This window comes from Oncorhynchus mykiss, chromosome 8, assembly GCF_057628025.1.
Source record: "Oncorhynchus mykiss isolate SJ-2025 chromosome 8, ASM5762802v1, whole genome shotgun sequence".
NCBI classification, from domain to species: Eukaryota; Metazoa; Chordata; class Actinopteri; order Salmoniformes; family Salmonidae; genus Oncorhynchus; species Oncorhynchus mykiss.
Window position 1 is genome coordinate 19,281,275 of NC_143029.1, and position 25,658 is coordinate 19,306,932.

Below are 25,658 nucleotides of genomic sequence, written 5' to 3' on the forward strand. Positions count from 1 at the left end.
ATTTAATTGGCAGATATGCCATATTTCCCTGATAATAAACGCTACTCTGCGTTCAGGTAAACTGTTCCCGTCTGCTCTCAAAACATGTAGCACCTTCAAAGCCTTCTCGACTGAGACATTTTTTTAAATGAAGTCCAATCAGTCATGCGCTCATTGATTTTAACTTAAAAGGCCATAGGGCCTACTGAATTGTAATGCAATAGAAGACACATTAGTATATACATAGGTGTAATTTCAATACGTGCGTTAACTGGGCTATGTACAATATTTCGTTTTTTATATTTATTTTGTATAGGTGTATTACATGTTCTATCCAATAGCAATGTGATTCTATGGGCATTGTTTTGACTTCTGTGTTGAAACAAGTTTCTATGTCCTGATCTCTGTTTTTTTTAACTGTATGGTGTATTTCTGTTTTTCTGTTTTGTATATAATGGTTCCATGTCTAGATGTTCACCGATGTCTAGACGTTTTAGGGACTACAGATGGAAATGAGCTATTAGCTAAATCTGGTGCGACACATGTTCTCTCAGTGCTCTGGGACATGCTTTTGTTGTTCATTGTCCCTGCCAAATAAACGTAATAAATATAATTAATTAAGGTATCTAGGCCTACTTCTGTTCTTCATAAACGAGTTATGGTGGATGTCATAATAGTGTAATATGATTGCATATGCATATTTTTTTACAGATGACAAATTACATGCAGATTTGCTACATGTAGCCTACCTCTCTTGTATAAAAGCAAAAGGCTAAAACTAATAGATGTCACAGGTGGGATTGTATAGTACAACCTATCCCTCCAGTTGAAGCTACTTCAATATACCTCTTTTCTATTCAAACTCATATTGGAGACCTGCACATGTTCGCTCAAACTTCAAAAGGATTACACATTTGTTGTATACAAAACATGAAATGTTACAACTGATCCACACATTTTCTGAGCGCGTTCATGAGTACGCAAGTGCAGTAACGCAGTGCGAAATGCGGAGTGTAGTTTCACAGACCTTTTACTTCCATGTTGATGAGGCAAGCTAATGCTTTTGTAAACTACGCTCCCCAGAAAGCCTTGCGTGTCAATTAGAAACGTCAACGAGCCAGTGAACATTAAGCGGAGCAGACCAAAATCCCAAACAAGGAAATGGTGGGGGAATAAAACGACCATATTATTTAATTAATGCATGTTATAATTAATATTTTATTTTATTGTAAATTAAGAAATATTTATGGGTTCAAATGGATTACGACTTCAAAACAAAGCTCGCAGCCGAACGAGAGAAGGTAGAAGATCTGTTCGAATATGAAGGTTGCAAAGTGGGTCGAGGCACCTACGGGCACGTTTATAAAGCTAAGCGCAAAGACGGGTAAGATTCAGATAACGTTATTGTGTACTCAATAAACTGATTGCAGAATGCCTTATCAAGACTAGGATATATCTCCTTTCACGTTGGACAAAGCAGAGGATAGATTTTAACTACCCTGAGCGCTGCCCGTGTCTGTGTTTTTGTTTTCATGTACGCACTCACACTCACTCAACGGTCCTCCCCCTTCAACAACACAGTGATGATGTTTATTATTTGACACACTGTTCATGGAAGCGCAGGCTACTTTCAACATGAGTTATTTCGCCAGTAGGAATGTATAGGCGTAATGATATTCTCTGATCTTGTTCAACTTGGCTTAGTCTAAAATAATCATCCTATTATTGCCAAGCTCTCTCAAGAGCACTTGCATAGTCGAACTCGATGTAATGCTAAACTCCCTTTGGTGCTTAAATGCAAAACAAATAGGTGTATATATAGTAATAGCCAAAAATAAATATATTCTCTCTCTATATATATATATAGAGAGAGAGAGAGAATATATTTATTTTTGGCTATTACTGTAGTATTACGGGTTTCTAATAACATATGGATAAAATACCCATATCACAAGTACACTTCTAATAGTTTTCTAAGTTGTACTGTTGTTCCTAATTGACCTACTTACTTTGCAATGTCACCAACATTTATGTGGGATAATTGAAAATACCATTGAAATGTTCGTTTTTTCTCCCTGCAGCAAGCAAGTGATTTTGCTGTGTTTGATTCTCATTTGTGCACCAATCTCATGATATGCCTGGCTCATCTGGTGTCTCCCCAAATTGGAGGGAAAGTGTAAATATAAGCCTATATCGGTTTTAAGAAGGGTAGATCACTATCACAGAAAACACTGCTGCTCATGCTCCCAGGTGATATTTTTTTATAATGTTTCGACCCTTAGGTCTTCATCAGGCATCCATATCCCAGGTGGGGTTGGAAGGTCCTATATATTGTGCCAGTTCTCAGTGATATCACTTCCTGTAACAGGAGGTAAAAATATATAACATAGTTTCACAATATAAACATTCAATGTATCAAAATATATGATCGTGTATAAGAAATGTGATCAATATTTACAGTAATATACATACACAAAATATTATTTAAAAAAACACAATTTGGACATATTGAAACTATAAAACCGGTTTCAAGTCAAACTCCTCGTTAAGGCCAAGAGGAGAGTGTGTTGAGCCTGTGGATTCAGATGAGTTGCATTTGTACATGAAGCTGCATTGAGCACGTTGTCCACCCTCCAGAACTTTGTCCAAGAAAGTTTCCCTTTTCTCCAGTGGGTAATATTGTGAAACTATGTTATACATTTTTTACCTCCTGTTTCAGGAAGTGATGTCACTGAGTACTGCCCTTATATATAGGACCTTCCACCCCCACCTGGGATATGGGATACCTGATGAAACATTGTTATAAATAAATATCACCTCGAAGCATGAGCAGCAGTTTGATTGCACAATTTGAATGGCAATCAAACAGTTGAGGGTGATTTTTCTGGTGATCTGGCATAGGGCCTTCTGGAGTGAAAGGGCCTTCTGGTGTTCCGTTCCTTGCATTTCCTGCGCCTTCGTACAGGTAGCTTCACCTGTCATTCGAGTAGTCTGACAAAACAGTCAGGTTTTTTTCACAGCTTTCGTATTCATTCATGTCATTTGTAGGCTACAACAATGGAGGCTACTAGGCTATTGATAGCATTGCCCTCTCTATTTAGTTAGTAGTAAACATCCTGGATAGTGTCTCTCAGTGGTGTAGTGGAGGGTATACGCAGGAATACGTGTATACGCAGGAATACGTATTTTTTTTGTGGCCATTGCGTATACTCACTTCTTAATCTCAACAATGCTTATCAAAGTAGTGTAGTGCAGGTATACGCCATAACAATTACGTTTTTTAATTTTACATTTTCATTTCACCTTTATTTAGCCAGGTAGGCCAGTTGAGAACAAGTTCTCATTTACAACTGCGGCCTGGCCAAGATAAAGCAAAGCAGAGCGACAACAACAACAACACAGAGTTAGTTACACATGGGATAAACAAACGTACAGTCAATAGCACGAGAAAAAAAACACAATAGAAAAATCTATGTAGAGTGTGTGCAAATGTAGTAAGATTAGGGAGGTAAGGCAATAAATTGGCCATAGTGGTGAAATAATTACAATTTACCATTAACACTGGAGTGATAGATGTGCAGATGATGATGTGCAAGTAGAGATAATGGGGTGCAAAAAGAGCAAAAATAAAGAACAATTTGGGGAATGAGGTAGTTGGATGGGCTATTTACAGATGGGCTGTGTAGATGCAGTGATCGGTAAGCTGTTCTGACAGCTGAAGTTAGTGAGGGAGATATGTCTCCAGCTTCAGTGATTTTTGCAATTCGTTCCAGTCATTGGCAGCAGAGAGCTGGAAGGAACGGTGGCCAAAGGTAGGAGTTGGATTTGGGGAAGACCAGTGAAATATACCTGCTGGAGCGAGTGCTATGCGTGGGTGTTGCTATGGTGACCAGTGAGCTGAGATAAGGTGGGGCTTTACCTAGCAAAGACTTATAGATGAATATGAAGTGAGGGCCAGCCAACAAGAGCATACAGGTTGCAGTGTTGGGTAGTATATGGCGCTTTTGTGACAAAATGGATTGCACTGTGATAGACTACATCCAATTTGCTGAGTAGAGTGTTGGAGGCTATTATGTAAATGACATCGCCGAAGTCAAGGATCGGTAGGATAGTCCGTTTTACGAGGGTTTGTTTAGCAGCATGAGTGAAGGAGACTTTGTTGAGAAATAGGAAGCCGATTCGAGATTTAATTTTGGATTGGCTTAATGTGAGTCTGGAAGGAGAGTTTACAGTCTAACCAGACACCTGGGTATTTGTAGTTGTCCACATATTCTAAGTCAGAACCGTCCAGACTAGTGATGCTAGTCGGGAGGGCGGGTGCGGGCAGCGATCGGTTGAAAAGCATGCATTTAGTTTTACTTGCATTTAAGAGCAGTTGGAGGCCACAGAAGGCCTCCAATACAGTGTCCAAAGAAGGGCCAGAAGTAAAGGTGGATCAGAGAATCACCAGCAGCAAGAGCAACATCATTGATATATACAGAGAAAGGAGTTGGCCCTAGAATTGAACACTGTGGCACCCCCATAGAGACTGCCAGAGGCCCGGACAAAAGTCCCTCCGATTTGACACACTGAACTCTATCTGAGAAGTAGTTGGTGAACCAGGCGAGGCAGTCATTTGAGAAACAAAGGCTGTTGAGTCTGCCGATGAGAATGCGGCGATTGACAGAGTTGAAAGCCTTGGCCAGGTCGATGAAGACGGCTGCACAGTACTGTCTTTTATCGATGAAGGTTATGATATTGTTTAGGACCTTGAGCGTGGCTGAGGTGCACCCATGACCAGCTCGGAAACCAGATTGCATAGCGGAGAAGGTACGGTGGGTTTCGAAATGGTCGGTGATCTGTTTATTAACTTGGCTTTCGAAGACTTTAGAAAGGCAGGGCAGGATGGATATCGGTCTATAACAGTTTGGGTCTAGAGTGTCACCCCCTTTGAAGAGGGGGATGACTGCGGCAGCTTTCCAATTTTTAGGGATCTCAGACGATACGAAAGAGAGGTTGAACAGGCTAGTAATAGGTGTTTCAACAATTGCAGCAGAGGGGGGGGGGGGGCTTGGGCAAGTTGCTGCGGGGGGTGCAGAGCTGTTGGCCGTGGTAGGGGTAGCCAGGTAGAAAGCAAAGCCAGCCGTATAAAAATGCTTTTTGAAATTCTCGATTATCGTGGATTGATCGGGGGTGACAGTGTTTCCTAGCCTCAGTGCAGTGGGCAACTGGGAGGATGTTCTCTTATTCTCCATCGATTTTACAGTGGCCCAAAACTTTTGGCTGATGGAACAGATCAGAATGTTTAGCTTAAAATGTTGATCAACTGTTATTTCTTGACATTTTAAGGATAGCAATGTGCACACAGTGGTAGGCCCAATGCTCAAATGTTCCAAAATGCAATTTGCGGGAAAACTCCATTCTAATATCCACACTGCACATGCAAGAGGTTTAATGGGCAGAAATGGAAATATCTGTTTGAAATTTATAAAGAGGGGAGATCTAAAGATGCAACAACTATCATGGGTTGCTAAAAAGTCATGGCGGCTACAAAAGGCGACACTACAGGTGACATTTTTACCCGGACTCGAGCATTAGCGACGGAAAAAGCCTCCAAGAAGAAGCTAGCTTCAGAAAAAACTAGCGCCATTAGCCAGGAGCAAGAGAACCCGCTCCCCCCGAGGCACAACGAATGCCAACCTCGCACTCTGTCGAAGACATCTTTTCTGAGTTCAGATCCCAACGTACAGAACTAAACACCAAATTAGATGCCATTAACTCTCAGCTCAGTGCGATAGGGGGCAAGGTGACAATCCTGGAAAACACTTTGCCTGACATCAACAACAAGATAACCAGAAACGCGGGGCACCTGGACGAGGTAGAGGGGCAAATCCTATCCATGGAAAACTTATTGACAGATGCCATGGAAACTATAGCATATGCTAAAAAGAAAATCGAGCATCTGGAAGAGAAAACAGAGGACCTGGAAAACAGGGGGCGAAGGAATAATTGTGTTCTATTCAATCTGGGCGAAAAAGAAGAGGGAAACATGCCACTGATCCGCTACCTGCAAGACAAACTTCCCGAGTGGCTCCACCTGTCCACCGACAGGCCCATAGAACTCGAGAGAGCTCACCGAGCACTGAGGCCCCCACCAGCAGCCAGACAACCACCGCGCCCAATCACCATATGTTTCCTGAGATTCACCGACAAGGAACGAGTCCTACAGGCGGCGAAAAACAACACCATCACAGTGGGAAACGCCAAACTCGCTTTACACCAGGACCTGTCAGCTGGAATACGCCGAAAGCGCAGAGAGTTTGACGAAGTGAAGCAATACTCAATTGACCGAGGCATCTTCAGGGGATTCAAATACCCAAACGAGCTCAAGATTCTTCACCAAGGAGTCTTGCGACACTTCAAAACTCCCGAAGAGGCAAAACGTTTTTTGAAAGACAATCCTGGTCAATGAGAAACGGACCAATGACTAAATGCGATTAATGCCATTACTAAAGGAGGTAAGACAACATATAGCCAATATCCAAAGACCCACCCCCTAAATGTCATTATAGCCGTCCAATTTACATTTATTTTCCTTTAACTGAGAGGGATGGGCTCTAGCCTAACCTAGGCCTACTAATGTTTCAGCCTACTTTTATTTCTCTGTTTTTTTGTTGCTATTATTACTTGGGGTTCCCTATGTCCCTTGGGGGAGGTATGTGTAGGCTGGGCTATTGATTTTATTTTTCTCCCCTCTTTTACTGTGGTCTGGATGAGGGCAACTGCGTCATTTACTCAATGCGGGGTGGAGAGGATGAGGCATTTCTTTGGTGGGGAGAGGGAGACGTTGTGCGTTGCTAACTGTTCCCGGTTTTTGTTTTATTCGGAACACAGAATTGAGACTGAGCGGGGGGGTAATAGATCCAACGGGATGTGTCGAGTTGTTTGGGAACTCTGCTGGGGTGTTCAGAGATTATTATTTTATGTACACCATGTATTTTCCTTTTATGTGAACGCAGCTGTATCCACTTTTACCTAGCGATGACTTGCACTAAAGTTCGATTACTGTTCGATGACTAGTACCTTAAATCTATTGACATGGAACTGCCATGATCTAGGGCATGCAATAAAACGGAAAAAGATACTATGTGCTCTAAAAAAGGAAAAAGCAGACATCACGCTATTACAAGAGACACACCTCTGTGATGCTGAACATGCCAAACTCCGCAGAGCTTGGGTGGGACAGGTGTATTTCTCATCTTTCAAGTCAAACAGTAGAGGCACAGCCATACTTATCCATAAAAATGTTCCATTCATAATTGACAAAAACATATCTGATCCGGAGGGGAGATTTATTTTGATAACTGGGTCACTATATGGTCAACCAATTACTATCTTAAACATATACGCCCCTAACACAGATACTCCTGCCTTCATGTCAAAAATGATAACCCTGTTCAATGAGCATTGTGTCTCCTTTGGCGTGGTGGCCGGAGATTTTAATTGTACCCTCAACCCAACCCTAGACAAATCATCTCAAGTCCCCACCACAAATCCTAGATCTGCAAAGATGTTGAACTCTCTTACTAAAGAGATGGGACTGATAGATATCTGGAGAGAGACTAATAGCTCATCTATGGACTATACATACTACTCTAATGTCCATAACACCTACTCCATAACACACTAAGAGGCCATCTAATTGCATATGCTTCCTCTAAGAAAAAAGCAATGGAAGCACACAGGCTAGATCTTGAGAGGGAGCTGGAACACTGTGAAAGAATACATAAACAATCCCCAGACAGCACTTCCTGGAGTCATCTTAAAGCAGCCAAAGCCAAACTGAATTTGGACTACACTCGGGAGATAAAAAAAAAAGTTTTCTTTACTAAACAGAAATACCATGAGTATAGCAATAGGCCCAGTAGATTGCTTGCTTACCAATTAAAAAAGGAGCAGCAGAGGACGAGGTCACATACGACCCAAAAAAGATCAATTTAACTTTTCATGATTTTTACTGCAAACTATACACCTCTGAGAGAAAACACACGGAGGCAGAACTCCACTCTTTCCTAGAGGGAATCTCGCTACCTAAACTATCAGAGACCGACCAAGAAGACCTCAACTCCCCCTTCACTCCTGAGGAGATCCTGGAGGCAATTACCTCCATGCCACCTAATAAGTCCCCAGGCCCAGATGGATTCCCCAGAGAGTTCTACAAAGCTTTTTGGCCCCAGCTCCGCCCTATCTTCATGCCAATGCTGGAGGATTTCTCCCAGACTTCAATGCACACAGCCCGCATTACAGTGTTGCTAAAAAAGGACAAGGACCCCCTATCCTGCTCGTCCTTCCGGCACCTAAGCTTGTTGGATTTCGACTATAAAATAATTACCAAATTGCTCGACCAAAAGACTAAACACTCTTCTTCCCAAAATAATAAAAGCGGACCAAACTGGATTTATTAGAAACAGATACTCTTCTGATAACATTCACCGTCTTTTTTATATTATTGATCAAGTAAACGCACAGAAGACCCCTGTCCTGCTGGCCTCACTGGATGCTGAGAAGGCGTTTGACAGGATGGAGTGGAGCTTTCTGTTTTCAGTCTTCGAAAAGTTCAATATGGGCCCAAATTTTATTAAATGGATCAAGTCCCTATACTCTCATCCAAATGCCATGGTGACTACTAATGGACTGAACTCTGACAGATTCCCTCTGGAACGGGGCTCAAGACAAGGGTGCTCGCTGTCCCCCCTGCTCTACTTGTTGGGGGCGGAGCTGATAAGGAGCAATCCAAGTATTATGGGTGTTTCTGCAGGCGGCCTGCAGCACAAGATTTCGCTTTACACGGATGATGTCTTGCTCTACATATCCAACCCTGAGAAATCCCTCCCTCTCATTTTACACACAATTGCTCAGTATGGCAAGTTTTCAGGTTATAAGATCAATTTTAACAAATCCACTGTCTGCCCTCTCAATATTACACTCACCAGCTCTATGAAGACACTATGTCCTTTCCAATGGAAAACACAGGGGTTTCAATACCTCGGGATCTTCATAACACCAGATCTGAATAGCCTTTTTAAGGAAAATTATCTTCCACTCCTGAATCGAATCAAGAACGATCTCCAAACCTGGATCTCCCTCCCAATTAGCTTAGTAGGAAGAATTAATGTCATCCGTATGAACGTACCCCTAGACTGAACTACTTATTTCAGATGCTCCCATGCTATCTCCCAGTTTCCTTCTTCAAAACAACTAACCAAAGCATCACCAAATGTATATGGGGCAATAAAAAACCTAGGATCAAGTTTTCCACTCTATTGAAACCTGAATCTAAGGGTGGTCTTGCCCTTCCCTCCCTTCAATTGTACTACTGGTCTGCCCAAATCCGCAACATGCTAACATGGATCACAAACAGACAAGAGTCAACGTGTATTCAGATAGAAGCCCAATCCTGTGGTTCATTGCCCTTAAGCTCAATTATATTCATTAAAAACTTTAGTGAAGTGGGCAACATAGCCAAAACCTTTGTGATTTACAGCACCCTACTAGTGTGGAGGGACTGTAAGAAATACCTGGGCTTTTCCTCCCAAATATATTCTCACTCGCCTATAGTAGGCAACCCAGACTTGCCAAAAGCCCTGAGGGATGCCAACTTTAATCTTTGGCATACTCTAGGAATCAGGACCTTTTCAGACCTATTTCATCAGAAAACCACTACACTGAAATCCTTTCAAGAGCTCTGCAGTGAATTCGATGTGCCAAGATCCAATTTTTTTAAATATCTTCAAATTAGACATGTAATTTCCTTATTTACCTCCAAGAGGAGGTTTAGAACTCAGTTGAATGAAGTTGAAACCCTTCTTGTCACAGCACAATCCATTAAAGGCAAAATATCTTACATCTATAGACTCCTTTCTGAGAAAGGAGGCTCCTCCTTTACTCCTTTGAAAATAATCTGGGAAAAGGACCTTGGTCTGACTATCAGTGATGAGTTATGGGCGGAGGTTTGCGACAGGATATACTGCTCCTCTACTAATGTAAAAATGAAAGAATCTAATTACACATTTTTGTACAAATTTTATTATACTCCTTTGAGACTCCATAGAATGAAAACAGATATGTCTCTTAACTGTAAAAGATGTACCTCTGAAAGTGGAACCTATATGCATGTATTTTGGAGATGTAGAGAGATTGCCAGATTATACACACTGCTGCACAGAAAATACTGTACAGTTTGATATGACCCCGTGTATCTATCTCCTTAATGCCCAGCAGGACTTTGTTCTTGATCCTGACAGAGAAAATTTGCTTATGACTATTACATACTTTGCTAAGAAATGTATTCTTCTATTGTGGGCCTCTAATACCCCTCCTACATTTAAAATGTGGATTGACCAGATTGTTGGCTTTCTTCCTCTTGAAAAGCTCACTTATGACCTCCACAAGAGACAGCCCAAGTTTGATAGACTCTGGTCTCCACTACTCAACTATATTTCAAACTGGACAGAGTGAACGGGGTGACTAGGGAAATGCGCAGATACATGTTGTGTAAGGTACTGTAAAACCTAAAAACGAATTATTGGCCCGTCATCTCAGCAAATGCTAGAAATAGCTGATAAGAACCTTGAAAGTGCTGCTGCAAGTGTTATATGTTTTTTTTGTGTTTTTATTTTAACTTTGTTTTTGAGTATGTGTGCGTATGTATGTATGTATGTATGTATGTATGTATGTATGTATGTATGTATGGGTATGTATGTATGTATGTATGTGTATATATATATATATATATATATATATATATATATATATATATATATATATATATATATGCACCAAGGAAAATAAATAGATTAAGAAAAATAAGTGTTTTTATTTGACTTTATCTTTAATTTTAATTGTATTTTAATTTTTTCAAATGTATTATTATATATATATATATTTTTTTTGACTTTTTATTTTTTATTTTTTTAAGCCTGTCACATCTGTGAATGTGGAATGTGTTTTGTTGGTTGATTGAAAAACAAGAAAACTTAACAAAACTTTAAATTGAAAAAAAGAAAAGGGCAATTCCACAAAAACAGAATGATTCTGAGACTGATTTTTTTTTACTTTAAAATGTTTGCAAAACAATAAACAATTATTTAAAATTAAACTAACCATACTCTATACACTCTACACTCTATACTCTATACGCAATGACTACTTTTAACAATTTCCACTGAACATTTTACAAAAACACATTTACTTGTAGTACAGTGCAGATACAAAGTTTGGAAACAGAATGACAGCAGTTACAGCACAAACCGAATTTCTGTTACCAAACTTTGCATATGCACTGTTCTTCAAGGAAATGTGTTTTTGTCAAATTTTCACTGGAAATTGTTGAAAGGAGTCATTGTGTATAGAATTGTATGGTTTGTTAAACTTTGCATTTATTGTTTTTTGTTTGACATACATTTTAAATGGAAAAATCGGAGTCTTAGCGTCATTCCGTTACATGGAATTGCCTAGAAACTGAGACATAGCCCAAGCATCATCGTCGTCATTGTTGTTGCTGATGATGATTTTTCAGTGATGCATGCTTTCAGGGGTGGTGCAGTAGACCTAGCATTTTAGTTGCAAATGCTTGCTCTTCAATCCCTTGTAGAGAGTCTAGTTGAACAGCATGTTGAAGAAAACTAATGGGCAGCAGCCGGTCACTGTATTTTGTGATTGCATCTCATGTATTATCATAAAGGCACTGCTAAGGTTTTAATTTTTGTTTCATGTGTTTCAAGACATGAAGAATGATCCATCCTTGCTGGTCAACAATATAAAACACTCCTCATGCCAAGTTTGGCCAAGTAGATGTAAAAAATGTTGTCGAATCGAACTGTCAGGGGAACATATTGAGACCATTTCGTTTTTGTTGGTTTTTCCGCGAGGTTTTCCCACTGTCTGCAATAAATAGCAGAAGTAGCACTTTGATGAGGTGTGAAGACAAGCTTTCTCTCTGTGAACAGAGAACAGGGAGTGTTTCTATCTTCATATATGTGATTGGGAACATGAATCAGGCTTGTGGCCAGATGAGTGAAGGGGCCATGCAGGCTTGTTGAGAAACCCAATATGCAGCCTTTGGACTGTGCGACAGCCCTACCCACTCTGGACCGCTGCCAGCTCCTCCAGGAATCTCTGGACACTAATCAAATGTGAATGCCCAGAACAGCTGTAATTCACCATTCCCGTTGTGTGGTGGAGCTTATTATGAAAATTATGTTTGGTGTAAATGGTAAAAAAATAAGACAAATAAATGCAATTGTACCCCTCTACCCCTCCAGCTCACATTGTGTTCCTGTGTTTGTCTGTGCATTAGCACTTTTTGGACTTGGCAGTCCTCTGTGTTGTGTGTTGTTCATGATAATAAAGTGCTATGTTTATAGGGCATGAGCAGTTAGAGTGGTTGTTTGTCTGTCTTTTGAGTCCATTGCTTAATTAATCAGAAGGTGGAGATGGCTACAGTAAATTCATATTCATGAGCAATCAAGGCTGTTTTATCACAGACCTAAACATCCATTAAAACAGTGTTGAGGCTCAGTCAAAATCTGATTTGAGATAGTAGTGTCTGAAACCTCCAGCCTGAAACCACTGCTATTGAATGCCCATTACCCATTCTTATGTAGGCCAGTTGGTGATGTCATGTTTGATGTAGGTACCACACACACACACACATACAGACACAGATTCTCATTAAACAAATAAGCTTTTTTTGTACATATTTGGTCTTCATTCTTTCTTTTTTTTTACCTTTTCACAAATCTTCTGCAAGAAGTAAGCTATACAACAGGCCATGTTTGTAATGGCTCAATAATATTTTCTGGAGAGTCAATGTTGGGGTAAATTCCCTTTCTAGGAGGATACTGCTTATCTCAGATAATCCATAGTTCCCTACTTCACAGTGTGCTGATGTCCGTGTGCACACCACAATACGTCTAACATTTCTACATGCCTTCAATGCCTTTTTCCACCACCAACAGATTTTTACAAACACCCTCAGAATGTCAAGAAAAAAAGCCCTGGGATTTGTCCTGACACTGCATTTATTACATCAAATCCTATTTCAAATCCATTCTGACTCTGCACTGTGTGTGTTATGAGAAGGGACAACGACCAGCTCGGTGTGAAGGCTATGATGAAGCCAGAGCATGTGTTTGCATTGAGGGGGGTGGCGAAATGCAGGGTGGATAGATAATTATGCTTGTTCTGGGGAGAGGCTGCACTCAAAAACAGAGCATGCCTGTGGAGAGGGTATAACTGTCTTCTTGTTCCATTAGAACAAGTCAAGCAAGAGCAGTCCATCTCCATCATTTCCATATCCCCTGTTCTATCTTACTGTTGCTCATAAACACACAACATTCTATGTTGTTCAAGAAGGTGAGTTTACGGTGTTGTTACATACTTGCCAAATAAATAAAGTGATGTGCTGATATTTCCCCTCTTTCCCCTCTTTCCCCTCTTTCTTTGCAGGGAAGATGAGAAGGAATATGCACTGAAACAAATTGAAGGCACTGGAATATCGATGTCTGCTTGCAGGGAAATCGCTGTAAGTTAAGATACTGCTTAAAGGCGCTGATTTGTCCTTTATTTAGTCCTTTCTCCTATCAATGCTATTTTCCTTTCTACTGTGCTTTTGTGTCTTTTGGGTCTTATGTGTAGTCGCTGCATCATGCCATCACTTGGCTCTTGCCTCAGACTGATGCTATATAAACGAGTAGAGACCTAAGAACTGTTCTAAGAACGGTTCTACTTTGACTGTAGAGTGTAATCCTGCACCGATGTGCTTCCAGGATTGTAATAGCCCAGGAGTTGTATCTGTGTGGTGCAGTGTTCCTAATGGCTGAGGCATAAGCAATAGAGACATCACCATGGCCATGTAAACATGATCTATACCAGTACTCAAGTGCTTGGCAAGATACACATTGTAGGAGAACAATAAAGGTCTGCACATTTTATGGCTCCCACATATCTGCTGTATAGAGTTCAGGCCTTCAATATGTTAACCAATACGATCTCTCTGCAAATAGATAAACACACACGAACCTTGTGAATAGGCCATCCACCCAGCTACTCTTTGCTTACACTCAGCTGTCACTTTTTATTTTTCACGTGCTCTTTAGGTTATTCCTAACCCAGTGTTAACCTTTTACACTCATGGGAATTGGCCCATATGGATAGGGCTAAACTGAAATGTTTCTTAAATAGAAAATATGAAAAGCATATGCATAACCATGGTATCAATTTAAAGGGCACAGTTTTGAGATTATGGGGAAATTATAATACCAAAGTTGAGGACACAACAGTTCACAAGACTGAATCCAAACATTCCACTGGTAATTTTATGTGCATTTTACATTTACTGTACTTTTCACCGCATTTGCTGATAACGAAATCTGAAAATACTCTGGATATATATTCAGTTACATGATAAGACTATTCCTGGAAAATGTGGAGTAGGAGCACGATAAGACAAAATAAGGACTTGAGTGAAGACGAACTGGTCTCCTTGTCGTCACCACACACCTCTCCACAGTGTGCACAGTTCCTAAGCAGTTTTAATGCACTTTTCAATTATAAGGTGCTTTTTTTTTGCTCTCCTAGCTGTGCCATTGAGGAACCAGGACAAGCACACTGGTAGTTATTTTGTTTGGAACAACAACAGCCCATCATAAATCACAATCTGGATCAGGTGGGCATCATTTGAAAGCTTGTTTTGTTGCCAACATGACTAGCTAAGTTATACAATACAATCTTACAGTGTTAGGCTTTCACAGGGCAATTCAGAGAAACAGATCATAATTTTGGTGCACATAGAACGGAGTCATGCGTGCATTCAGGTGCGTGCATTCAGGTGCGTGCATTCAGGTGCATGTTCTGCGGCAAATTTTCTTCACAATAAACAAACAGGCTCATTCTGTTCAGAACAACCCAGTATGACGACATGTTAACTTGTAACTGTACATCAACATAGTGATCATAAACGTTGACACTGTATATGACATGACTTTTATGATTTGGAGATGTGAAGAGCATATTTGGATTCAAGGGTGGTCTGGCTTGCTTGTATGACATCAAAGCATATTTATTATGATCCTCAACATCTCATCTTTCAAAATACATTGAATCCTCTTAAATTAAAGCATTTCCCTCACTCAAACAACAAAAAACCTATACAGCGCTGTGAAGTGCAGGGCTTGAGCGCTGATGTCATGTATAGCATGTTACCGATTTTCAACCCGTATATAGGTACAAGTGTAAAGGGTTAAGCAATAAGCAGTCCAAGAACACATACTGCGTTGGTTTACTTTCAGCGCTAGTGTAGCCTTATCTAAAAACAGGAAGGCAGATACTCTTTAAGTGTACATGGGGATTATTGCTAACACATAATACTGTAGGAGAGTGTTATTAGGCTATTTGTGCTGAGAGGTGAGTGTCATCTGAAGCCATATCTGTGTGTCATTCATCTAGTTCTCTGTGAGGAACAGCAGATCGTCAGAATGTGGTCCTTGTGACAGGTGAGCTGACTGGGTTATTTAATGTTACAGTATGTACGTCAGTTTTCCACCTACCAACTTCTCTGGGAATGTGCTATGTGATCCACTCATTGTCAGAATGTTGTATTGTGGTACACTAGTTGTTGCGGTGACAAACCTGCTGTGTTTCTACCCACAATACAGCCAAACTTACTCAGTGGATGATGATTGACTACCCACTGTGAAAGTAGATAGAATGTGTATATTATTGTTTGGCTGACTAATCTTAAAGAATAAATGGTTATTGGTGGGGCGGGACACAATATTAGTGCTCTATAGACTGTCAACAGAATAGTTAATTTCATCTCCATTTGGAGGTAAGGTAAATAAGGAGTCTTAATTTGAACAGAGGTGTAGGTGTGTGTTGGTTACAAACCGCTGCCTCAGCTCTGACTGCACAGTACTGCAGAAATGGACTGAATGACTGGATGAGGTCCATCTGGCCCTGTCTACAGAAAGTAAATATGGGTGTTTAGTTGGTGATCTGACCCAGTATTGGTCGTCTAGCTAGCGTGTCTAGTCTGTTCTGCTTCCACAACACACCTATCCCTGTCTCTCTCCACGGTGGATCCAATCATCCTGGGCTATGATCATGTGTAACCGACTCGGTTACTGCTCTGATGTTCTCTCTCTCCTGGCGCTGTCCTCTAGTTTGTGCTACAGCAGACTGAACTATCAGAGAGCGCAGAGTTCTGACCCCACGGACAATTATTCCTTCATGTGATCTCTGATTCTTATTCATTGTACAATAAACTGTTGTATTAGTCAGCCCTGTGTCACCACTGGCTGGCTTCCCCTCATGGAAAGGTGACTCATGACTTTCATAACTTGTAATGCTGTTGATGCTTTTAACACCTTGCTGTAAAATTGCCCACAGGTCAATTCATGAATTTCAATTGCTTTTTGGCCTTGCTATGGGATTGACCCAGACCCAGTGGATGCCCTCACCCAGGGGGGAATGGAGGAAAGCAGTGGCTCTGTAACAGAAAACAAGTGTTGTCAGGTAGCTGTGGCTCTGTATCAGAAAACAAGTGTTGTCAGGTAGCTGTGGCTCTGTATCAGAAAACAAGTGTTGTCAGGTAGCTGTGGCTCTATCAGAAAACAAGTGTTGTCAGGTAGCTGTGGCTCTGCATCAGAAAACAAGTGTTTTCAGGTAGCTGTGGCTCTGTATCAGAAAACAAGTGTTGTCAGGTAGCTATGGCTCTGCATCAGAAAACAAGTGTTGTCAGGTAGCTATGGCTCTGCATCAGAAAACAAGTGTTGTCAGGTAGCTATGGCTCTGCATCAGAAAACAAGTCAGGTAGCTATGGCTCTGCATCAGAAAACAAGTGTTGTCAGGTAGCTATGGCTCTGCATCATTAAACAAGTGTTGTCAGATAGCTATGGCTCTGCATCAGAAAACAAGTGTTTTCAGGTAGCTATGGCTCTGCATCAGAAAACAAGTGTTGTCATATAGCTATGGCTCTGCATCAGAAAACAAGTGTTTTCAGGTAGCTATGGCTCTGCATCAGAAAACAAGTGTTTTCAGGTAGCTATGGCTCTGTATCAGAAAACAAGTGTTGTCAGGTAGCTATGGCTCTGCATCAGAAAACAAGTGTTGTCAGGTAGCTATGGCTCTGCGTCAGAAAACAAGTGTTGTCAGGTAGCTATGGCTCTGCATCAGAAAACAAGTGTTTTCAGGTAGCTATGGGTCTGCATCAGAAAACAAGTATTTTCAGGTAGCTATGGGTCTGCATCAGAAAACAAGTATTTTCAGGTAGCTGTGCAAACTCAACTCCGTCAATAGATCTCTACGGAGTTGAGTTGAGACGAGTGTCTAACACAACATAACACTATTAGCTAGAAAGGTAACTCCAAACACATTTTCACTAAGAGCAGCTGTTTAGCTGGTTAAACAAAGGTTAGCCATGTGTTGGCAAGGATGTATGTCCAAGTCAAGACATCTTATCAGCAGCCAGTGGCACTTGCCACACTGCTAGCCTATTCGCCGGTGCTTTTTCAAAGCCTATGTCAGATATTCCAGTGAGTGTAATTGGCTCAAATGAGTGTAATTTGCTCACAATTAGGAGTTGAGAAATGAAGTTCACATCATTAGAAAGAAGATATTATCTTATTTTCTACTGTAGGTATGTAGTTCAAAATGTGTTTATTCTGTTGTTGATAGCGATATATATATATATGTTTTTGATGACATTTTCACCTGAACAAAAGGAATATCTATGTAAGAATACTGTTCATGGACTACAGCTCACATTCAATACTATAGTCTCCTCCAAGCTCAGGACCCTGGGACTGAACATGGATCGTGGACTACAGGAAACAGAGGGGCGAGCATGCCCCCATCCACATCGATGGGGTTGTAGTGGAGTGGGTTCGAGAGCGGAGTTGAGTTGAGGAATTAACATGGTCCACACACACCCACACAGTTGTGAAGAGGGCACGACAACACCTCTTCCCCCTTAGGAGGCTGAAAAGATTTGGCACGGGCCCTCAGATCCTCAAAAAGTTCTACAGCTGCACCATTGAGAGCATCATGACTGGCTGCACCGCTGCTTGGTACGTCAACTTCAAGGCACCTGACTGCAACGCGCTACAGAGGGTGGTGAATACGGCCCAGTACATCATTGGGGCCGAGCTCCCTGCCATCCAGGACCTATATATCAGGCAGTGTTAGAGAAAGGTCCACATTCAAAGACTCCAGCCACCCAAGCCATAGACTGCTCTCTCTGCTACCGCACGGGAAGCAGGACCAGTGCTGGAACCAACAGGACCTTAAATCGCTTCTACCCACAAGCCATAAGACTGCTAGACAAGACTGCTAGATATCAAATGGCTTCCCAGACTGGATGTATTTCAAGGCCTACCTTCAAACTCAGTGCCTCTTTGCTTGACATCATGGGAAAATCAAAATAAATCAGCCAAGACCTCAGAAAAACAATTGCAGACCTCCACAAGCCTGATTCATCCTTGGGAGCCATTTCCAAACGCCTGAAGGTACCACGTTCATCTGTACAAACAACAGTACACAAGAATTAACACCATGGGACCACACAGTGGTCATACCGCTCAGGAAGGAGACACGTTCTGTCTCCTAAAGATGAACGTACTTTGGTGCGAACAGTGCAAATCAATCGCAGAACAACAGCAAAGGACATTGTGAAGATGCTGGAGGAAACAGGTACAAAAGTATCTATATCCACAGTAAAAATGAGTCCTATATCGACATAACTTGAAAGGCCGCTCAGCAAGGAAGAAGCCACTTCTCCAAAACCGCCATAAAAAAGCCAGACTACGGTTTGCAATTGCACATGGAGACAAATATTGTACTTTTTGTAGAAATGTCCTCTGGTCTGATGAAACAAAAATAGAACTGTTTGGCCATAATGACCATCGTTATGTTTGGAGGAAAAAGGGGGAAGCCTGCAAGCCGAAAAACACCATCTCAACCGTGAAGCATTTGGGGTGGCAGCACCATGTTGTGGGGGTGCTTTGCTGCAGGAGGGATGGGTGCACTTCACAAAATAGATGGCATCAAGACGCAGAACAATAATGTGGATATATTGAAGCAACATCTCAAGACATCGGTCAGGAAGTTAAAGCTTGGTCGCAAATGGGTCTTCCAAATGGACAATGACCCCAAGCATACTTCCAAAGTTGTCGCAAAATGGCTTAAGGACAACAAAGACAAGGTATTGGAGTGGCCATCACAAAGCCCTGACCTCAATCCCATAGACAATTTGTGGGCAGAACTGAAAAAGCGTGTGTGAGTAAGGAGGCCTACAAACCTGACTCAGTTACATGAGCTCTGTCAGGAGGAATGGGCCAAAAATCACCCAACTTATTGTGGGAAGCTTCTGGAAGGCAACCCAAAACTTTTGACTAAAGTTAAACTATTTAAAGGCAATGCTACCAAATACTAATTGAGTGCATGTATACTTCTGACCCACTGGGAATGTGATGAAAGAAATAAAAACTGAAATATATCATTCTCTCTACTACTATTCTGGCATTTCACATTCTCAAAATAAAGTAGTGATCCTTACTGACCTAAAACAGGGCATTTATACTAGGATAAAATGTCAGGAATTGTGAAAAACTGAGTTGAAATGTATTTGGCTAAGGTGTATGTAAACTTCCGACTTCAACTGTAGCTAGTTTTTCTATGCCCCGGCAGGACAGGATGGCAGTGTTGGGTACGCTCAAGGGGGGCGGAGTGTGTCTCTTTGTCAACAACAGCTGGTGTTCAATCTCTATGTAACGACTGTTGGAAGGAGTGGAGGACCAAGGTGCAGCGGGGTACGATGCTGGCACTAATACCGCACTCAATGATCTGTATAGGGCCATAAGCAAACAACAAAATGCTCATCCAGAGGCAGCGCTCCTAGTTGCCGATGATTTTAATGCAGGAAAACTGAAATCCGTTTTACCTTCTACCAGCTTGTCACCTGTGGAACTAGATGCGAAAAAACTCTTGATCAGCGTCACTCCAAACACAGAGACGCATACAAAGTGCTCCCTCACCCTCCATTTGGCTAATCTGACCGTAACTCTATCCTCTTGATTCCTGCTTACAAGGAAAAACTCAGGAGGTACCAGTAACCCGCTTATTACGGAAGTGGCCTGATGAAGCGGTGCTAAGCTACAAGACTGTTTCACTAACACAGACTGGAATATGTTCCGGGACATTGATGGTATTGAGGAATATACCATATCAGTCAGTCACGGCTTCATTAATAAGTGCATCGACGACATCATCCCAACAGCGACCGTATGTACAGTACATATCCCAACAATAATCTATGGATAACAGGTAACATCCACACTGAGCTAAAAGGCTAGAGCTGCAGCTTTCAAGGAATTGGACACTAACTCGGACGCTTATAAGAAATCCCACTATGTCCTCCGATGAACCATCAAACAGGCAAAGCATCAATACAGAACTAAGATCGAATCCTCGTCAGATGTGGCAGAGCTTGCAAATGATCACAGATTACAAAGGAAATCCCAGCCGCGAGCTGCCTAGAGACAGGAGCGTACCAGATGAGCTAAATGCCTTCTATGCTCGCTTCGAGGCAAGCAACACTGGACCATGCGTGAGAGCACCACCTGATGTGGGTAAAACAGCCTACACTCTTTTGGGAAGGCTTTCCACTCGATGTTGAAACATTGCTCTGGGGACTTGCTTCCATTCATCCACAAGAGCATTAGTGATGTCGGGGACTGATATTGGGCGATTAGGCCTTGCTCGCAGTCTGCGCTCCAATTCATCCCCAAACTGTTTGATGGAGTCGAGGTCAGGGCTCTGTGCAGGCCTGTCAAGTTCTTCCACACCGATCACGAAAACCATTTCTGTATGGACCTTACTGAGTACCATACTCCATATTTTCTAGCATAGTGGTGGTTGCATGATGTTATGTGTATGCTTGTAATCGTTAAGGACTGGGGAGTTTTAAGTATAAAAAAAAACAGATTGGAGCTAAGCACAGGAAAAATCCTAGAGGAAAACCTGGTTCCACCAGACACTGGGAGATGAATCCACCTTTCAGCAAGACAATAACCTAAAACACAAGGCCAAACCTACCCTGGAGTTGTTACCAAGAAGACAGTGAATGTTCCTGAGTTGCCGAGTTACAGTTTTGACTTAAATCTACTTGAAAATCTATGGCAAGACCTGAAAAGAGCTTGAATAATTTTGAAAAGAATCATGGCAAACGTTGCACAATCCAGGTGTGGAAAGCTGTTAGGGACTAAGGCAGAAAGACTCACAGCTGTAATCGTTGCTAACAATGATTCTAACAAGTATTGACAAAGGGCGTTGAATGCTTACGTAAAGAAGATATATTAGTGTTTCATTTTTCATAAATGTTTTACAAATGTTTTTCTTCCACTTTGACATTAGAGTATTTTGTATCAATCGTTAACAAAAAAATACAATTAAATCCATTTGATCCCACTTTGTGTCACAATATTTTTGGGAAAAAGTCAAGGGGTGTAAATATTTTCTGAAGGCACTGTACATATCTACCTCAGTACCTCGTACCCCTGCACATGGACTCGGTACTGATACCCCTTGTATATAACCAAGTTACCAATGTGTTTCTATTATTACTTTTATTATTACGTGTTTCACTTTTCTAATATTTCTCTATTTTCTATCTCTCTTCATTGTTGGGAAGGGCCCGTAAGTAAGCATTTCACTGTTAGTCCACACCAGTTGTTTACGAAGCATTTGATGAATACAATTTGATTTGATTTGACTAGGCCTTAGGGTTGCAAAATTCTGGGAACTTTCAATAAATTCCATGGTTTTCCAGAAATCCTGGTTGGAGGATTCCGGACGTCCTGCTTATTCCCTCCTGATTCCGAGAATCTTCCAACCCCGACTGAGTTTGAGAGAGAACAGAGAATGACAAATCTAAAGATATGTTTAATACAATGCTACTACTGTATCTAGTAAAAGTTGTGAGCGAAAAAGGCCTGAGAACTCACTGAGAAACCCCATCAACTACATAGACAAAGGTCACATATGGCTCAATTGGTAGAGCATGGTGCTTGCAACGCCAAGGTTGTGGGTTCGATTCCCTCGGTGGACCAGTACGGATAATGCATGCACTCACTACTGTAAGCTGCTCTGGATAAGATAAATTACTCAAATGTAAAAAATATAAACTGACCTGAGTGAAAGTGAGCATTTGTTCTTTAGGAAGGCTCACAACACTCTGAAGCCTCCATAGGTCAGTATACTTTGTGAGGACTTTTATCTGAACATGGTCTGCTTTGTCACCGTGGTTTAAGGGGTGAGCGAGGTTGAACTTGAATCCTCCCTGACTGGTCTAGAATACATTACGCAACCAGCTGCTTTAAGCTCTCTTTCAACAACCAGCTCAATGGCAGTGCACAGTGCAATGGTGACATGTGGATCCTTTGATCCAGATGAGTTGCAGGGCCCTGCCTAATTCAATCAATGAATATGCATGTAATCTGGTTTCATGTCAACACATTACCCCAAAACGACTACAGGTGAGGAAACATTACCCAACACATTATGTAAAAGCCTGAATAAATTAATTCGAAAGATCGATCAATTTCAAAAAGGTACAGTACATTCAGTTCTTAAACTATTTTGCACGTAATGATTTTTCCACAACTTCTGAAGGGACATACCAACACGGAAAAAGTCAAAAAGATCCTCAAGCCATTTGAATGCACAAAACCAATAACACATGGCAGAAAAACATCCCTCAAGTCAGTCGTGAATGTGGCATGCCAAACGTTAAACTCTAGCACAGTTAGAGTTTATGGGCGACCGGGGGGTTGTTGGTGACACAAAGAGTCTATTGTTCTGTTTAAGCGAAACTGGTCTGAGAGACTTTGAGCAAAATCCATTTCTTGTGGCTCTTAACTTCAGCTGGCGACCCTCAAGGTGTTTTCGTCTGATGGTGAGAGCCTCCTGTTGCACTGCTCACATCCGGCTTCACCTGTATTCCACTACTGAGCTCTGGCGCCCCTGACTGACGCCTTTCCTTGACAGCTGTTCCCTTCCCTGGACTTTCGGGGCTAGGGTCCACCTTCTGGGGTTCCCTCACCTGACTAGACCCATCTGGATGCATTCTTCCCTGGACTTTCGGGGCTAGGGTCCACCTTCTGGGGTTCCCTCACCTGACTAGACCCATCTGGATGCATTCTTTGAGAACATGAATGTTATCATGTGCTATTATCAGCTTCCAGGGGTAGGAGACATAGTGTGAGATCAGATAGTAGAATAACATAATGACCAGGTTTACCAGGAAACTAGCTGAGTAAACTCAACTCCATCCAGCGATATGTCTACGGAGTTGAGCCGAATGTACCGCCATAAAGTTGGCGACTTCAAACTTGCACTACCACTCAATACTTCTATAAATATCCATTATTTAGACCCCCTGCTGTACCTGTATCTGTCCTGATTTATATAGAGCAGCGGTATTCAACCATGGGTCTGTGGCCGTGGAGGTACAGCAGGGGGTCCACGAAAATATATTATAAAAGGTCTATTATTATTATTATTTTATCAAATCAAATTTAATTTGTCACATGCTTTGTAAACAAGTCTAGACTAACAGTGAAAAATGCTTACTTACGGGTCCTTTTCCAACAATGCTGAGTTAAAGATAAAGTAAAAAATATATATATAGAAATAGTGACACGAGGAATAAATACACAGTGAATAACAATAACGAGTAAAAATAACGTGGCTATACACCAGTGGTACCAAGTCAATGTGCAGAGGTACGAGGTGATTGAGGTAGCTATGTACACTGAATTAAAATATAAATGCAACATGCCACAATTTCAAATATTTGACTGAGTTACAGTTCATATAAGGAAATCAGTCAATTGAAATGAATTAATTAGGCCCTAATCTATGGATTTCACATGACTGGGAATATATACATCTGTTGGTCACAGATTCCTTTAAAAAAAAGTAGGGGCATGGATCAGAAAAACAGTCAGTATCTGCTGTGACCACCATTTGGCTCATACAGCGTGACACATCTCCTTCCCATAGAGTTGATCAGGCTGTTGATTGTGGCCTGTGGAATGTTGTCCCACTCCTCTTCGATGGCTGTGCGAAGTTGATGGATATTGGCAGTAACTGGAACACGCTGTCGTACACGTTGATCCAGGGCATCCCAAACATGCTCAATGGGTGACATGTCTGGTGAGTATGCCGGCCATGGAAGAACTTGGACAGTTTCAGGAATTGTGTACAGATCCTTGTGACATGGGCCCGTGCATGACGAGCACACCTCTCCAGTCTGCCAGTGGCCATCAAAGGTGAGCATTTGCCCAAGGTCAAGACCCTGGTGAGGATGACGAGCACGCAGATGAGCTTCCCTGAGAAGGTTTCTGACAGTTTGTGCAGAAATTATTCGGTTATGCAATTGCGCAGGTGAAGAAGCCGGATGTAGAGGTCCTGGGCTGGAGAAGTTACATGTGCTCTGCGGTTGTGAGGCCAGTTAGACGTACTGACAAGTTCTCTAAAATTATGTTGTATGCGGCTTATGGTAGAAATGAACATTAAATTATCTGGCAACCGCTCTGGTAGACATTCTTGCAGTCAGCATGCTCCCTCAAAACTTGAGACATCTGTGGCATTGTGTTGTGTGACAAAACTGCACATTTTAGAGTGGCCTTTTATTGTCCCCAGCACAAGGTGAACTTTTGTAATGACCGTGCTGTTTAATCAGCTTCTTGATATGCCACACCTGTCAGGTGGATTATCTTGGCAAAGGAGAAATGCTCACTAACAGGGATGTAAAAAAATTTGTGCACAGAATTTGAAAGAAATAAGCTTTTTGTGCGTATGTAAAATTATTTCAGCTCATGAAACATGGGAACAACACTTTACATGTTGCGTTTATATTTTTGTTCAGTGCACATATACAGTGCCTTGAGGAAGTATTCACACCACTTGACTTTTTCCATATTTTATTGTGTTACAGCCTGAATTTAAAATGGATGAAATGTATATTTCTTGTCACTGGCCTACACACCAAAACAAGTCAAGGGGTGTGAATACTTTCTGAAGGCCCAGGTAAAGTGACTAGGCAACAGGATAGATAATAGACGGTAGCTGAAGCGTATGTGGTGAGTGTGAAAGTGTGTGTGTGAGAGAGTGTGTGCGTGTCCTCAGTGTACATGTGTGTGTGTGCAGTATATGTGTGTGTTGGGGTGTCAGCATAAGTATGTGTGAGTGTGTGGGTAGAATCCAGTGTGTGTGCATAGAGTCAATGCAAGAGAGTTAGTGCAAAAGGGTCAATGTAGATAGTCTGGGAAGCCATTTGATATCTAGCAGTCTTGTCTAGCAGTCTTATGGCTTGTGGGTAGAAGCGATTTAAGGTCCTGTTGGTTCCAGCACTGGTCCTGCTTCCCGTGCGGTAGCAGAGAGAGCAGTCTATGGCTTGGGTGGCTGGAGTCTTTGAATGTGGACCTTCCTCTAACACTGCCTGATATATAGGTCCTGGATGGCAGGGAGCTCGGCCCCAATGATGTACTGGGCCGTATTCACCACCCTCTGTAGCGCGTTGCAGTCAGGTGCCTTGAAGTTGACGTACCAAGCAGCGGTGCAGCCAGTCATGATGCTCT

The 25,658-nt window shown here is 41.7% G+C and overlaps 1 protein-coding gene across 1 annotated transcript in view; it reads left to right on the forward strand.

Moving 5' to 3' along the window:
* Positions 1-1,088: 1,088 nt before the first annotated feature.
* Positions 1,089-25,658, forward strand: part of LOC110529529 (cyclin-dependent kinase 19) — a 56,769-nt gene continuing 32,199 nt past the window's right edge. The window contains exons 1-2 of the mRNA XM_021611779.3: positions 1,089-1,363; positions 13,468-13,543. Of these exons, the coding sequence (XP_021467454.1) occupies positions 1,236-1,363; positions 13,468-13,543 (204 nt within the window). The 5' untranslated portion in view covers positions 1,089-1,235. The remainder of the gene's footprint in view (positions 1,364-13,467; positions 13,544-25,658) is intronic.